This window comes from Dendropsophus ebraccatus, chromosome 5, assembly GCF_027789765.1.
Source record: "Dendropsophus ebraccatus isolate aDenEbr1 chromosome 5, aDenEbr1.pat, whole genome shotgun sequence".
Taxonomy (NCBI): Eukaryota; Metazoa; Chordata; class Amphibia; order Anura; family Hylidae; genus Dendropsophus; species Dendropsophus ebraccatus.
In genome coordinates this window covers 127,159,989-127,177,747 of record NC_091458.1, presented here as the reverse complement: position 1 = coordinate 127,177,747, position 17,759 = coordinate 127,159,989, and the positions used below count along the sequence as shown (strand labels likewise).

Below are 17,759 nucleotides of genomic sequence, written 5' to 3'. Positions count from 1 at the left end.
GTTTTTTGTTTTTTTTTAAACCGGGCATGTTAATAGAGCAACCAAATGGGTGCAAAGATTACCGAGAATATAAGCTAAAGCAGGAATGGGTTCTCCATCCCTGAGCTAAAGTATTTGACTGTGAGAAGTCTGAAGTGTCATCTTTGTTAGCATGTATTCTTATTTCTGCAACAAAGAGTAAACCTAAAGAAAGTAAACTTACGCCTTGGTCTTTCTCAAAATTTGCATTGCTGACATAAGTTACTGGTCTGGTGCTGTCCAGTTGTTTAGTGTGAGTGATGACAGTCCTGTTGAAGTGGAAAAGTATACAACTTAATATCAGAATGGTGACATCAGTGAAAGCTTCCTCCTAATGAACTGTTGCTTGAATATCAGTGAAATAACTGCAGTTACAGAAACTGCTTAAAGGACAACTCCATCCAGAATCTATTTATTTAATATGTTATTACAGAAGCAAAGTTAAACAAATTCCCAATGTATACTAATTATGGGAAATGCATATATATTGCCATTTCCCTCAATTTAGTAGATCAGACAGGCTTCAATTTCTCAAAAAAAAAAAAAAAAAGTGAAAGTCACGACCCGGTTTATACCTGAAGGGTCCAGCAGGGGGTGTAAAAAAATAACAGGGACCTTCCTGTGCTTTCATCTGATCAGGTCAATTACTGGAGAGAGGTGGCAGGGAGTGTGATAAAGGAGTGTTCATCCCACTATACGGGATGGGGCTGGTGTTTTTGGTGTGATCAGGCGGCCCAGAGGGGGATGGTTGCACTACTGCTCCTGTAAGAGCAGGCTGGGGGAGTAGCTGAATTTTGTGCAGTGCAGCTGAAAGAACAGGAAGGTCCCTGTTAATTCTACATATACTGTGCCCTCTGCTAGACCCTTCAGGTACTGTTTTTTTTGAGAAATTGAAGCCTGCCTGCACTATATGTGCATTTCCCATAATTAATGTACATTAGGAATTTGTCTAACTTTGCTTATGAAATAACATAAAAAATTTATTTTGGCCCTTTAATGTTCAGTGACTGCTCCCCACACATATAGGGGGGAGAATACCACATCAGCCCTGTACCTTCCCTGCTGGTAGAATATAAGCACCACAGCCACAATTAATATGACCAGGGGTGAACTACATTTTTGGTACTGCATACCCCCTTTGCTCCTTCTTTTCTTCTACCAAGGGGAAAGATGAGCAGTCACATATCTATTCTCTACCTATTTTACATACTGCCGCCCTTTGATACAAAATTGCACAAAGATACCCATGAATGTAGAGTGCTTATGGTATTTTTCCAAAATCTTCCAGGTAATAACATCCAGAAAATGCAAGAGGGTGAGGATTTAAAGGGATTCTCTGGCCATTAAATTTTTTTGATAAAGCCCTGGAGCTGCATAGAGAATAAAACACATCCTATTCCTACCAAACCAGGATTTGGTAGGATCCCCTGGTATTTGGATCCCCTGCTGCTACTTCCAAGATGAACTTGTCTCAGCAGTGACAGCCCACTCAGCCAATCACTGTTTATGACGCTGTGCCAGTTGGGTCAGTGATTGGTTGTGCAGGCTGTCACTGCCGAGAAAAGTCAGTCTTGGAAGTACCAGTGGGGGACCTGAATACACTGCAGGAGGACCCTGGGAGCGAATGGTTAGGAATAAAATGTCTATTTTCTGTGCAGCAGAACTATATTAAAATTTTGAGTCCTTTTTTAATTTTTTTAAATATTTATTTTCAAGTTTACATTAAACAAGATTATTAACATACAAATCTGACCAAACGTCATAAAAACATCACATCGCATTATATAAAAAAACACATGGTCGATCACATTTTTGTGTACCTTAAAAAATAAAAAAAGGATGTTTTAATACATTCTCTTTTTATAATGTAAATCAATGGAAAAACGGATCCATGCGTTTTTAGTAAAAATAGATTTTAAAAAAAACGTAGTATGACCCAGCCTAGGGCTGGGCGATATTGGCCTAAATCAATATTGCGGTTTATCGCATATGTAGCTGCGGTAACGATAATTGGACGATAACTATGACATGCCCCCTTTGTAAGCCACACCCTTTTACAAGCCACACCCACTTGGCCGTGCCAAACTGGGGATAGTTTGCTTCAATAAAGTTAAAAAAAAAGTGCAGTAACTCAATGAGCAGCAACCCAAACTGTGTGCACACTACAGGACGTGTATATACAGGTATACAGCATACAGCTATGTGCACACTACAGGACGTGTATATACAGGTATACAGCATACAGTTATGTGCACACTACAGGACGTGTATATACAGGTATACAGCTGTGTGCACACTACAGGACGTGTATATACAGGTATAAAGCATACAGCTATGTGCACACTACAGGACGTGTATATACAGGTATACAGCATACAGCTATGTGCACACTACAGGACATGTATATACAGGTATACAGCATACAGTTATGTGCACACTACAGGACGTGTATATACAGGTATACAGCATACAGCTGTGTGCACACTACAGGACGTGTATATACAGGTATACAGCATACAGCTATGTGCACACTACAGGACGTGTATATACAGGTATACAGCATACAGCTATGTGCACACTACAGGACGTGTATATACAGGTATACAGCATACAGCTATGTGCACACTACAGGACGTGTATATACAGGTATACAGCATACAGCTATGTGCACACTACAGGACATGTATATACAGGTATACAGCATACAGTTATGTGCACACTACAGGACGTGTATATACAGGTATACAGCATACAGCTGTGTGCACACTACAGGACGTGTATATACAGGTATACAGCATACAGCTATGTGCACACTACAGGACGTGTATATACAGGTATACAGCATACAGCTATGTGCACACTACAGGACATGTATATACAGGTATACAGCATACAGTTATGTGCACACTACAGGACGTGTATATACAGGTATACAGCTATGTGCACACTACAGGACGTGTATATACAGGTATATAGCATACAGCTATGTGCACTCTACAGGACGTGTATATACAGGTATACAGCATACAGCTATGTGCACACTACAGGATGTGTATATACAGGTATACAGCATACAGCTATGTGCACTCTACAGGACGTGTATATACAGGTATATAGCATACAGCTATGTGCACAATACAGGACGTGTATATACAGGTATACAGCATACAGCTATGTGCACAATACAGGACGTGTATATACAGGTATATAGCTATGTACTATAGGTACCCAGAGTATATATGATGGGTATATAGTATATACAGGTGACAGTACAGGGACGTACAGTATATATGTATAGGTGACAGTACAAAGGCACTGTTATGGGGACATTATGAGTGGCACATTATAGGGGGCTGCAGATGGCGCTGCACTGACACGCTGTGAAGATATCTATCTCCTATCTCTCTCTCCTCTACTATATGAGGGGGCGGGCAGCGGTGTATGGGTACACAGTGGGGGCGGGCAGGGGTCTATGGGTACACAGTGGGGGCGGGCAGGGGTCTATGGGTACACAGGGGGCGGGCAGGGGTCTATGGGAGTACAGGGGGGCGGGCAGGGGTCTATGGGTATACTGGGGGGCAGGCAGGGGTCTATGGGTATACAGTATACAGGGGGGCGGGCAGGGGTTTATGGGTATGGGACCTGTAGTTCCCTCAGTAACAGTACAGGACTGTAATATAGGAGGAATAATGGGCTCCAGCAGGCAGGAGACCACACACAGCAATAACTTCTCCTGCCTGCTGAGGCCCATTATTCCTCCTATGTTACAGTCCTGTACTGTTACTGAGGGAACTACAGGACAGCCGCCCCCATGTGCTGCTCCTCCACCTTCAGCTCTGACATGGTCTCTTCCCTGCACACAGGACAACGTGTGCAGCGCTCGCTCGCCGGTCGGGGGGGTTGGGGGACCGGTACCAGTCCCGTCCGAGTGCCCTTCTCCCCCAGCCAGCGAGCGCTGCACGTTAATGTTCTGTGTGTGCAGGGACGCCGGGCGGGCGCTCGGACTGGATGGGTGCGGGCAGAGGGCTGTGCACTCGGGCATTCTCACCTGGGCCCTGCTGCTCCTCCACCTCCCGCTCAGATTTCGGCGTCCCTGCACATAACGTGCAGCGATCACGCCGGGCCGCGAGTTTGTGTGCAGGAGCTCTCTGGGAGATAAAAATAAAAAAATAAAAAATTACCGCAGATACCGTCCTGGCTAGGTTGAGGTCGGTTAACCGACGCCAGTGACGGTATCTGTATTTTTGCGGTATACCGCCCAGCCCTGTATAGTTAGCAATGTCCGTGCAGCCCTTGCTGTATATAGTAAATAATAAACTGTATACATTACCTCTCATGCTCCCTGGTATCTTCCTGGCTTCTCACCAGCCACCGGTACAAGTTCAGAGCCGGTCTCTGAAGCCTCAGGCTGCTCAGCCAATCACCGGCTGCGGCGGTACTGTTCCGGACAGCAGCCTATCACTTCAGAGACCGGCTCTGAACTTGTACCGGCGGCTGCGGGGAAGCATGGAGAAGCAAAGAGAACACAGAGGAGTGTGGAGAGGTAACATACAGAGTTTATTATTTTCTTTACAGACTCATCAGCTGATGATCTGACTGATCGCGCATCACTATTGCATGTAGCGATGCGCATCCGGCAGCTGATGATTTTAGGGCAGCATCGGAAGGCATGACCAGCCAATCATTGTCTTTATTACATGGAGCAATGATCTGCTGATCCGTGTAACTTTAGAGGCATACCAGACTAAGACTATGTTAAGACTAAATAACCACAGCTAACCAGTAACCAAGTTGTAGATCATAAAGGTATATAAGCGCTCTCTGCTGCCACCTCTGTCCATGACAGGAACTGTCCAGAGCAGCAGCAAATACTCTCCTGCCCCCAAGACTAGAAAGAATACAACACTTCCTGCAGGACATACAGCAGCTGGTAAGTACTGGAGGACTTGACTTTTTTTTTTTTTTTTAATAGAAGTAAATTACCTCTTATTATCTCTGGCACCAGTTGATTTGAAATAAAAAAAAATATTTTGGGTGAACATCCCCTTTTATATCAACAGACCAGCGAGGGAATGCAGATGCCGTGGACCTTTTTTTAACCGGCACCCAGTTCCCAGTGTATACACTATGGCTGTGATTCTATGCAATCTAATGTAATGCCGCAGTGGCAATAAACTACTGCTGTGTCTGCAAACTGCAAAAACGGACGTTGTTTAAAAGGGGGTTATCCAGAACTACAAAAACATGGCCACTTTTCCCCCAACTGTTGTCTCCAGTTCAGGTGCGGTTTGCAATTAAGCTCCATTTATCTCAATAGAACGGAGTTTCAAAAGCCCACCCATTATGGAGACAACAGTGGGGGGGAAAGTGGCCATGTTTTTGTAGCGCTGGATAACCCCTTTAATGAAAAAATACCCTGTGTGAACGTGGCCTCAGAGCAGGAAGCAGAGTAATGACGGGTTTAGGTGTAACTGTCATGTCACACAACTGTACAGAAAGCAAATAGTATAAGTGATAGGAAACTGACTGGTTTTGGGAGGCAAAAAAGTCTCTTTCTGTCCTCAAAAAGCTGCCCCCCCCCCTCCATAGGTTATAAATGACAGTTACACTATAACACTATTTTATAGCTTCCATAAAAATTATGATGGGGAGGTTGTGAGACGCCAAACAGCGGCATCTACCATCCAGAACATAGGAGCCATCTAACAGATATATTGGGAGCTCATTCATGATGGAGCCGTCAGGTTATACAACACTCAGCATCTACCATAAAGCATCATGTCAGCCTGGGAGGGGGTGTATTCCTGATTATCACCATAAATAAAGCCTCTCTATAGACCCCGTCCTGCACTACCAGGCAGAGAAAACACTGGTTATTACTTTTATTTACTAACGGGACAAAAAGTGGAGCAGAGAACAAATCCTGTAATCTTATAATGTAGAAGTCCAGTGCAGGTACATATAGGGGGAGATTTATCAAACATGGTGTAAAGGGAAACTGGCTCAGTTGCCCCTAGCAACCAATCAGATTACAGGTTTCATTGCTCACAGACTATGGAAAATGAAAGGTGGACTCTGATTGGTTGCTAGGGGCAACTGAGCCAGTTATACTTTACACCATGTCTGATAAATCTCCCTCATAGTATTCATCTCTGAGTGCTCTGGCCACACCCACTGCTTGTGATGTCATCATGACACGTATGAGGATGATGTCACAATAGAACCTGATTGTGGCAATAAAACCAAGCTGCACCCTGACAGCAGTGTTAGTCCAGGCTAACTTTTGTTGGAGTTGGAGTGTTGGAGAGTCTCTCAGGATGACAATCAGGAAGAGAAAGATTTCGACTGTGGCCCAGCCACCAAACCCTGCCCCACCACCACGCCCCGCCCCATCCAACCCTGCCCCACCACCCCGCCCCGCCCCATCCTACCCTGCCCCACCACCACACCCCGCCCCATCCAACCCTGCCCCACCACCCCGCCCCGCCCCATCCCACCCTGCCCCACCACCCCGCCCCGCCCCATCCCACCCTGCCCCACCAGCAAGACCGGCTCGCATGCTCAAGAGGGCATACAAGAGTATCTGCGAGCCCATGGAGGTTGGCGGACGCCAATTTCCCGATGATGTGGAGATGGTGGATGTATCAAAGAAGAAGAGGAGGAAGATTTCCACATCTCGCCTGCCGGCGGTGGAGGACATGGAGGTGGACTGAAGGCTGCAGATTGAGGATCTGCCTACATGCAACATCTATTGGGACTCATCTAGAGGTAAGAGCCTGACAGTGACAACCCTCTCATCTCTGACTGTTCTACAACTGTGAAAAGACAAAATGTTCATTTTCTCACTCATTTATTTCTCTTATTTCTTTGCAGTTTCCCAATAACCTCTATAACATCTGAGGCTCCTGAAGACTCCAACAGAGAGGAGACCATCTATATTATCTGAGGCTCCTGAAGACTCCAACAGAGAGGAGACCATCTATAATATCCGAGGCTCCTGAAGACTCCAGAGAGGAGACCATCTATATTATCTGAGGCTCCTGAAGACTCCAACAGAGAGGAGACCATCTATAACATCTGAGGCTCCTGAAGACTCCAACAGAGAGGAGACCATCTATAATATCCGAGGCTCCTGAAGACTCCCGAGAGGAGACCATCTATTATATCTGAGGCTCCTGAAGACTCCAACAGAGAGGAGACCATCTATAATATCCGAGGCTCCTGAAGACTCCCGAGAGGAGACCATCTATTATATCTGAGGCTCCTGAAGACTCCCGAGAGGAGACCATCTATAATATCTGAGGCTCCTGAAGACTCCAACAGAGAAAAGACCATCTATTAGATCTGAGGCTGCTGAAGACTCCAACAGAGAGGAGACCATCTATAACACAGGTGTCAAACTGCTGAGACTCTCATGAAGACTCATCCAGAGAGAAGACCCCAGTTTAGCAGACCATCAGTAGCCGACTACTCATCCTCACAAAACTTTTGCAATTTATTCAATTATTAATAAATATATATTTTTATACCAAGTTTTCTTTTTTTAAACTTTGTTTCTTCCACAGGTCTTATATAGTTTTTTTTTTCTGTAAAAAAAAGGCTAGGGCTTTTTTTTTGGAGATAGGTGTTATTGTCCACACAGTATGCCCCTACACTGTAGCCCACTCTATACGGTAGATAGCCGCCATACTGTACGTACCACTGCTGCTAGGTTTCTATAATAAAGGGTTCTCTGTAGTTTGGTCCCCATAGGGTGGGTGTGTGTGTGTGTGTGTGTGTGTGTATATATATATATATATTAATATATATATTATATATATACACACACACACACACACACACACATATTTTTTTTTTTTATTTAGTGTGTCGGGAGGCTGCTACTGCACAACTGCAACTCCCAGCATATTTTCTTGTGCACTACAACTCTTAGCATACTTCCTTGTGCACAAGGAGGTATTCTGGGAGTTGTAGTGCACAAGGAGGTATGCTGAGAGTTGTAGTGTACAAGGAGGTACAGGGGAATTAAAAATTGTAAAAAAAAAAAAAGTGTTCAACCTCTTAAGGACGCATGACGTACCCGTACGTCATGCGCCCGTAAGAGGTGTTCAGAGCGGGGTCGCTGCCTCGGTCCCGGGTGCCAATTGTAGCCCGTGCCCGCGGGTGTTAGCGGGCACGGTCTGATCGCCGTGCCCGCTAATACAGTAATCAGATGCAGCTGTCAAAGATGACAGCTGCATCAGATTACCGAAAGCAGCGCTTCCCTGGTTTCTACTGGCGGAGATCGCTCCGCCGGGACGTTGTCCCGGAGAAGCGATCTCCGTTACTGGTGACAGCCGGGGTCTCCGCCAAAACGGCGCTGATCCCGGCTCGGCACTCGGATGCTTTCGGCTGCAGCAGCCGAAAGCATCAGAGTGCCAATCTCATTGATCTTTGCTGTATAACTATACAGCAAAGATCTCAATGAGAGATCAGTGTGCTTATACTTGAAGTCCCCTAGGGGGAATAACCGTAACCCTAGGGGGGGGGGGGCTTCTAGTATAAGTGTTAAAAAAAAAAAGTGTTATTAGTAAAAAGCCCCCTCCCCTAATAAAAGTCTGAATCACCCCCCTTTTCCCAGGTTTTAAATAAAAGTAAATAAACAAACATGTTTGCTATTGCCGCATGCGTAATCGCCCGAACTATTAATCACATTTCTGATCTCGCACGGTAAACGGCGTCAGCGCAAAAAAAATCCCAAAGTGCTAAATTGCTCATTTTTGGTCGCATTAAATCCAGAAAAAATGTAATAAAAAGCGATCAAAAAGTCGTCTATGCGCAATCAAGGTACCGATAGAAAGTAAACATCATGGCGCAAAAAATGACACCTCACACAGCCCCATATACCCAAGGATAAAAGCGCTATAAGCCTGGGAATAGATCGGTTTTAAGGAACATATATTTGTTAACAATGGTTTGAATTTTTTACAGGCCATCAGATAATATAAAAGTTATACATGTTACATATCGTTTTAATCTTGAGGACTTGAGGAACATGCACAACAAGTCAGTTTTACCCCAGGGCAAATGGCGTACAAACAAAAAAACCCTAAGGGTATAAACCCACACACCGTATACACAGTGTATTTACTGCTGCGATACGCAGCAAACTCGCAGCAGATTAGATCTAAATAACTGAACACAGCATCAAATCTGTACCAACAAATCTGCTGCGTATTTGTTGCATATCTGCTGCGTATACGGTGTGTGGGTTTATACCCTAAATTAAAAAAATTTGTTTTTTTGTTCAATTTCACCACACATAATTTTTTTTCTGGTTTCGTAGTATACTTTATGCAAAAATTCAGCCTATCGTTGCAAATACAATTAGTGACACAAAAAATAAGGGCTCACGTGGGCCTTTTAAACACGAGGAAAAGACAAAAACGCAAAAACAAAAATTGGCTCAGTCTTTAAGAGGTAAAAAATAAAAAATCACAATACAAGTTCTAATAATCCCCGCCTTTTCCTTTTGTTCAAAAAGCATAAAAGTAAAAAATAAATAAACATTTGGCATTATTGCATGCGTAACTGTGCAAACTATAAAATGTAACAAAAAAAAAAAAAAAGTCACAAATAAAAATGTGGTACATGGGGGCCTCCGGTCCTGTGCTCCTCCTGACCCGGCGACTCCTTTCCCCTAATGTAGGGAAAAGGAGTCACTGGGCCAGGAGAAAGTCTGTGTGCGGCTGCCTGGGGTGTCCCATCCTATCCCCGGGCAGCACGCGCATCAGTGAACTCTCTGTGCGCCTGTAGCCGTGACTTCCGGAACAGGGAGCACGCGTTAGAGACACTCCCTCTGCCGGAAGTCCCAGCCCGGCGCACAAGGAGTTCTCTGATGCGCTGCTCGGGCATAGGACGGGACACCCCAGGCAGCCGTGCATCATTCGGGGGCCAGACGAAGCCTGCAGGTGGAGAGAGGCTGGACGGGAGTTGTGGTTTTTTTTTAAATCTGCTTTGCACAGAGGGGAGAGGGGGGCCATCTATAAGGGGACAATATAGGGCGAGAGTGGGCCTATAGGGGGAGAGGGGAACATAGGGGAGAGGGGAACAACATAGGGGGAGAGGGGGATATATATAAGGGGGCAATATAGGATGAGCCATCTATAAGGGCGACAACATAGCATAAGCCATCTATAAGGGGGACAACACGGTGGGCCATCTATAAGGGGAACAATACAGGGGGGGGCAATACAGGGGGAGCCATCCATAAGAGGGACAACATAAGGTGGTCATCTATAAGGGGGACTACACAGAGGAGGGGGGGGCTCTTATGTAGATGCACATGGGCCCATCTATATGGAAGACTAAATAAGGAGCCACCTATAAGGTGGCTACATAGATGGGGGCATATATCATAGGGGATACACAAAGCGGGACCATCTATAAAGGAAGCTACATAGAGGGCGGGGGCATATACTATAAGGGGGTCACAGAGTCAGCCTACCCACTAAATGAGGGTGTACAGATGTGCAGTTTGTAGAGAAAGGAGGAGGATGGTGACAGCCTAATATGTTTGTCTGGCAGATTCTGTGGATCGTGGCTCGGAGAAGTTCTCATAATGACCCAGGACAGATGGAGAAGAAAATGAAAAGGGAAAAACTCTGATCAGAGAAGACGTCCCCTGTGAGTCACCTAATGTAAATGCACTGTAATGTATATGGTGTACAGAGCTGTGTGGAGCTGTGTCCACCTCTATATGGTGACTGTATAAGGGGATATTGGTCTATTTGAAGTGGATTTTATTGAGTAGCAGCAGCGACATTAGTCCGTATGTGGTGGTATTAGTCAGTATGTGGTAGTATTGTTAAAAGGGGTACTCTGGCCCTGGGGTATTTTTAAGCTATGGCCGTGGAGGGGGTGGTTATGGACGGCGGAGGTCACTTACCTCCCCGGTTCCAGCGCCGGTGCCCGGATTGCTTCCTGGTCTGAGCTGCGGCATGAGACGTGACGTCTTAAGGCAGCTCGGCCTTTAAGCGGGACTCCGCTATGGCCGCTGAATGGCTGAGATGCCACGTCTCATGCCGCAGCTCACACCAGGAAGCGGCCGCAGGGCGGCGCGATCCGGGCACCGACGCTGGAATGGGGGAGGTAAGTGACATCCGCTGTCCATAACCACCCCCTCCCCGGCCATAGCTTAAAAATACCCCGGGCCACGGTACCCCTTTAAACTCAGCACAGTGTTCAGGGCCGAAAACAGTCAACTCTGTACACTGTGTAGTGGTGACGAACTGTAACTGCAGCACCGCTACACAGTACAGAGACAGAACCTTCTGACCCCATTTACTGTGTTATTATCTGTAATTCCAGTCATGGCCGTGATGATACAACATGTAGCCGTGCTGCACTCACAACATTGTCTCATAACCTATCACCGCGCGGCGATTGGGCCTGTGTGCTCTAAACTGCCAGGGCTGATTTTCAGTCCCAGTCCAGCCCTGGTCTGACCTATGGGGTCCACACCATCCTGAGAATACATGGGCTTCCACAATAGGCACAGGTTCAAGAGGTCAGACCCCTACCAATTATAAAGAGATGGCATATAGTCATGGCCAAAAGTTTTGAGAATGATAGAAATATAAATTTTTACAAAGTCTACTGCTTACGTTTTTAAAATGGCAATTTGCATATACTCCAGAATGTTATAAAGAGTAATCAGCTTAACATCAATTACTTGCAAAGTCAATATTTGCCAAGGAAATGAACTTTATCCCCCAAAACACATTTCAGCATTGCAGCCCTGCCTTGAAAGGACCAGCTAACATCATTTCAGTGATTGCTCCATTAACACAGGTGTGGGTGTTGATGAGGACAGGGCTGGAGATCAATCTGTCATGATTAAGTAAGAATGACACCACTGGACACTTTAAAGGAGGCTGGTGCTTGGCATCATTGTTTCTCTTCTGTTAACCATGGTTATCTCTAAAGAAACACGTGTAGTCATCATTGCACTGCACAAAAATGGCCTAACAGGGAAGAGTATTGCAGCTAAAAAGATTGCACCTCAGTCAACAATCTATCGCATCATCAAGAACTTCAAGAAGAGAGGTTCCACTTAGGGCTGGGCGATATGGGCCAAAATCAATATTGCGGTTTATCGCACATGTAGCCGCGGTGACGATAACTGAACGATAATTATGACACGCCCCTTTTTACAAACCACACCCACTTGCCATGCCAAACTGGCGATATCAAAAAAGTTAAAAAGAACTCACTCAGCAGCAACCCGTGGTTAGTCTATTATTATTATTATTATCATTACCATTTGTCATTATTTGGGGATGTATGACTATAGAGGGGGGGCCGACAGGGGTGTATGACTGTACAGGGGGGGCCGACAGGGGTGTATGACTATATACAGGGAGGGCCGACAGGGGTGTATGACTATATACAGGGAGGGCCGACAGGGGTGTATGACTATATACAGGGAGGGCCGACAGGGGTGTATGACTATATACAGGGAGGGCCGACAGGGGTGTATGACTATATACAGGGAGGGCCGACAGGGGTGTATGACTATATACAGGGAGGGCCGACAGGGGTGTATGACTATATACAGGGAGGGCCGACAGGGGTGTATGACTATATACAGGGAGGGCCGACAGGGGTGTATGACTATATACAGGGAGGGCCGACAGGGGTGTATGACTATATACAGGGAGGGCCGACAGGGGTGTATGACTATATACAGGGAGGGCCGACAGGGGTGTATGACTATATACAGGGAGGGCCGACAGGGGTGTATGACTATATACAGGGAGGGCCGACAGGGGTGTATGACTATATACAGGGAGGGCCGACAGGGGTGTATGACTATATACAGGGAGGGCCGACAGGGGTGTATGACTATATACAGGGAGGGCCGACAGGGGTGTATGACTATATACAGGGAGGGCCGACAGGGGTGTATGACTATATACAGGGAGGGCCGACAGGGGTGTATGACTATATACAGGGAGGGCCGACAGGGGTGTATGACTATATACAGGGAGGGCCGACAGGGGTGTATGACTATATACAGGGAGGGCCGACAGGGGTGTATGACTATATACAGGGAGGGCCGACAGGGGTGTATGACTATATACAGGGAGGGCCGACAGGGGTGTATGACTATATACAGGGAGGGCCGACAGGGGTGTATGACTATATACAGGGAGGGCCGACAGGGGTGTATGACTATATACAGGGAGGGCCGACAGGGGTGTATGACTATATACAGGGAGGGCCGACAGGGGTGTATGACTATATACAGGGAGGGCCGACAGGGGTGTATGACTATATACAGGGAGGGCCGACAGGGGTGTATGACTATATACAGGGAGGGCCGACAGGGGTGTATGACTATATACAGGGAGGGCCGACAGGGGTGTATGACTATATACAGGGAGGGCCGACAGGGGTGTATGACTATATACAGGGAGGGCCGACAGGGGTGTATGACTATATACAGGGAGGGCCGACAGGGGTGTATGACTATATACAGGGAGGGCCGACAGGGGTGTATGACTATATACAGGGAGGGCCGACAGGGGTGTATGACTATATACAGGGAGGGCCGACAGGGGTGTATGACTATATACAGGGAGGGCCGACAGGGGTGTATGACTATATACAGGGAGGGCCGACAGGGGTGTATGACTATATACAGGGAGGGCCGACAGGGGTGTATGACTATATACAGGGAGGGCCGACAGGGGTGTATGACTATATACAGGGAGGGCCGACAGGGGTGTATGACTATATACAGGGAGGGCCGACAGGGGTGTATGACTATATACAGGGGGGCCAACAGGGGTGTATGACTATACGGGGGGGGGTGACAGGGGTGTATGACTATACAGGGGGGCGCAGACAGGGGTGTATGACTATACAGGGGGGCGCAGACAGGGGTGTATGACTATACAGGGGGGGTGTATGACTATAAAGGGAGGGGGTGGACAGGGGTGTATGACTGTACAGGGGGGGCAGGGGTGTATGACTATAAAGGGAGGGGGTGGACAGGGGTGTATGACTGTACAGGGGGGGCAGGGGTGTATGACTGTACAGGGGGGGATAGGGGTGTATGACTGTACAGGGGGGGATAGGGGTGTATGACTGTACAGGGGGGGATAGGGGTGTATGACTGTACAGGGGGGGATAGGGGTGTATGACTGTACAGGGGGGGATAGGGGTGTATGACTGTACAGGGGGGGATAGGGGTCTATGACTGTAAAGGGGGGGATAGGGGTCTATGACTGTACAGGGGGGGGGGGGGCCAGGGGTGTATGACTGTAGTTCCCTCATTAACAGTACAGGAGTGTAGCATAGGAGGAGGAGTGAATGGGCTTCAGCAGGCAGGATAAGCTATAGGAGACATTGCTGTGTGTGACATCCTGCTTGCTGCAGCACATCCATTCCTCCTATGCTAGACTCCTGTACTGTTAATGAGGGAACTACAGGACAGCTGCCGCCAAGTGCTGCTCCTCCAGCTCCAGCTCTGAAATGCCAGCGTCCCGGCACACACACGTGCAGCGCTCGCCGGCCGGATGTGGGGGGCGCTCAGATAGGACCGGACCGGTAGGGGCCTCGGACGGGTGAGGAGAGGTGGTGAGGCCTCGGACGGGACCGGACCAGTGGGGTGGGGGCCTTGGACATGTGAGGTGGGACCGGACGGGTGGGGAGAGCGAGCGCTTGGACGGGACTTGCAGGGGGCGGGAGGTAAGCTTTTGCTGCTGCCCCTCCTCCTCCTCCTCCTCCCGCTCTGATGCCGGCGTCCCTGCACATAATGTGCAGCGCTAATGCCGGGCGGCGCGCATGTGTGCTCTGACGGGACAGGAAGTACAAAAATACCGCAGATACCGTCAGGGCCGGATTAAAGAGTGGGCACAAGGGGCACGTGCCCCGGGGCCCCCACCACAAAGGGGCCCCCACCAACCCGAACCCGGAAGCAGGGTTCCGGGTTCAGGTTGTTCCTTTTTTTTTCTTCAACCCCCCTCTGCCGCCCCCCACCGGTAATGTCTGCGCCCGGGGGGGGGGGGGGGGGTGTTGGGGGGGTTAGCGGTGTCACCTTCGGGGCCAGGTGAGCTTCCAGCAGACAGGCTGTTGCACACAGGCACGGAAGCTCACCGCAGCAGCCCGCAGTGCCCGGACTTCCTGTTCGGCAGCGGCGCACAGTGACGTCATCGCGCCGAGCAGGAAGTTCGGCCACCGCGGGCTGCTGCGATGAGCTTCCGTGCCTGTGTGTAATAGGCTGTCTGCTGGAAGCTCACCTGGCCGGCAAGTAAACAGGGGTGGGGGGATCCGGAGCCTGACCAGCCTGCCCCTCCAACCCCTCGGCTGATCCCCCTGTCCCCCAGCTTCTCTTCCTGCTCCCCCAGCTTCTCTCCCTGCCAGCCAGCCCCTCGGCCGATCCCCCTGCCCCCCACCTTCTCTCCCTGCTCCCCAGCTTCTCTCCCTGCCAGCCAGCCTGCCCCTCTGCTGATCCCCCTGCCCCCCCACCTTCTCTCCCTGCTCCCCAGCTTCTCTCCCTGCCAGCCAGCCCGCCCCTCTGCCGATCCCCCTGCCCCCCCAGCTTTTCTCCCTGCCCCCCAGCTTCTCTCCCTGCCAGCCCACCCCTCGGCCAATCCCTCTGCCCCCCACCTTCTCTCCCTGCTCCCCATCTTCTCTCCCTGCCAGCCGGCCTGCCCCTCTGCTGATCCCCCTGCCCCCCCACCTTCTCTCCCTGCTCCCCAGCTTCTCTCCCTGCCAGCCAGCCTGCCCCTCTGCTGATCCCCCTGCCCCCCCACCTTCTCTCCCTGCTCCCCAGCTTCTCTCCCTGCCAGCCAGCCCGCCCCTCTGCTGATCCCCCTGCCCCCCCACCTTCTCTCCCTGCTCCCCAGCTTCTCTCCCTGCCAGCCAGCCTGCCCCTCTGCTGATCCCCCTGCCCCCCCACCTTCTCTCCCTGCTCCCCAGCTTCTCTCCCTGCCAGCCGGCCTGCCCCTCTGCTGATCCCCCTGCCCCCCCACCTTCTCTCCCTGCTCCCCAGCTTCTCTCCCTGCCAGCCAGCCCGCCCCTCTGCTGATCCCCCTGCCCCCCCAGCTTCTCTCCCTGCCCCCCAGCTTCAATCCCTGCCAGCCCACCGCTCGGCCAATCCCCCTGCCCCCCACCTTCTCTCCCTGCTCCCCATCTTCTCTCCCTGCCAGCCGGCCTGCCCCTCTGCTGATCCCCCTGCCCCCCCCCAGCTTTTCTCCCTGCTCCCCAGCTTCTCTCCCTGCCAGCCAGCCTGCCCCTCTGCTGATCCCCCTGCCCCCCCACCTTCTCTCCCTGCTCCCCAGCTTCTCTCCCTGCCAGCCAGCCCGCCCCTCTGCTGATCCCCCTGCCCCCCCCAGCTTCTCTCCCTGCCCCCCAGCTTCTCTCCCTGCCAGCCCACCCCTCGGCCAATCCCCCTGCCCCCCACCTTCTCTCCCTGCTCCCCAGCTTCTCTCCCTGCCAGCCCGCCCCTCCAGCCCCTCGGCCGATCCCCCTGCCCCCCACCTTCTCTCCCTGCTCCCCAGCTTCTCTCCCTGCCAGCCAGCCTGCCCCTCTGCTGATCCCCCTGCCCCCCCACCTTCTCTCCCTGCTCCCCAGCTTCTCTCCCTGCCAGCCAGCCCGCCCCTCTGCTGATCCCCCTGCCCCCCCAGCTTCTCTCCCTGCCAGCCCACCCCTCGGCCAATCCCCCTGCCCCCCACCTTCTCTCCCTGCTCCCCATCTTCTCTCCCTGCCAGCCGGCCTGCCCCTCTGCTGATCCCCCTGCCCCCCCACCTTCTCTCCCTGCTCCCCAGCTTCTCTCCCTGCCAGCCAGCCTGCCCCTCTGCTGATCCCCCTGCCCCCCCACCTTCTCTCCCTGCTCCCCAGCTTCTCTCCCTGCCAGCCAGCCCGCCCCTCTGCTGATCCCCCTGCCCCCCCAGCTTCTCTCCCTGCCCCCCAGCTTCTCTCCCTGCCAGCCCACCCCTCGGCCAATCCCCCTGCCCCCCACCTTCTCTCCCTGCCAGCCCACCCCCCAGCTTCTCTCTCTGGCCCCCAGCTTCTCTCCCTGCCAGCCAGTCCGCCCCTCTGCCGATCCCCCTGCCCCCCCAGCTTTTCTCCCTGCCAGCCCGCCCCTCGGCCGATCCCCCTGCCCCCCAGCTTCTCTCCCTGCCAGCCCACCCCTCTGCCGATCCCCCTGCCCCCCAGCTTCTCTCCCGGCCAGCCAGCCCGCCCCTCTGCCGATCCCCCTGCTCCCATCAGCTTCTTCTGCCCCCCCCCCAGCTTCTCTCCCTGCCCCCCAGCTTCTCTCCCTGCCAGCCAGCCCGCCCCTCTGCCATGGAGTTGTGTTCGGAGAAGTCTTCATGATGGCTGCGCCAGATGGAGAGGAAAGCAAAGAGTGAGCGACAGCAATCGGAGAAGACGTCACCCGTGAGTCATTAGTAACTGCACTGTAATCACTTCTATAGTGTGCAGAGCCTGTGTACCATTGGGGTCTAAATAGGTCAGTGTATTGTTTGCGGTAGTGTACTGACACAGCCCCGCGGTCACTACAGTACACTAGCGCAAACTTTTAAACTAGAATCCAACTACAACAGCTGCAGGCACTACAACTCCCAACATATCCTGAGGGCTGCAGACTGTCAGTACATGCTGGTAGTTGTAGTGCCTGCAGCTGTTGTAGTTAGGTCCTAGGTGCATTATACACTGGATGCTTTGTGGTATATAAGAATACATAGATT

General features: G+C 50.5%; 1 protein-coding gene and 1 long non-coding RNA gene across 2 annotated transcripts in view; one reads left to right on the top strand and one right to left on the bottom strand.

Moving 5' to 3' along the window:
* GUSB (glucuronidase beta) overlaps nt 1-17,759 on the bottom strand; it is a 43,171-nt gene that overhangs the window by 8,055 nt on the left and 17,357 nt on the right. The window contains exon 9 of the mRNA XM_069972494.1: nt 203-287. Within this exon, the coding sequence (XP_069828595.1) occupies nt 203-287 (85 nt within the window). The remainder of the gene's footprint in view (nt 1-202; nt 288-17,759) is intronic.
* LOC138793797 (uncharacterized) lies at nt 6,185-7,541 on the top strand. The gene is made up of 2 exons (XR_011363356.1): nt 6,185-6,786; nt 6,892-7,541. It is a non-coding gene; the product is annotated as an uncharacterized lncRNA (long non-coding RNA).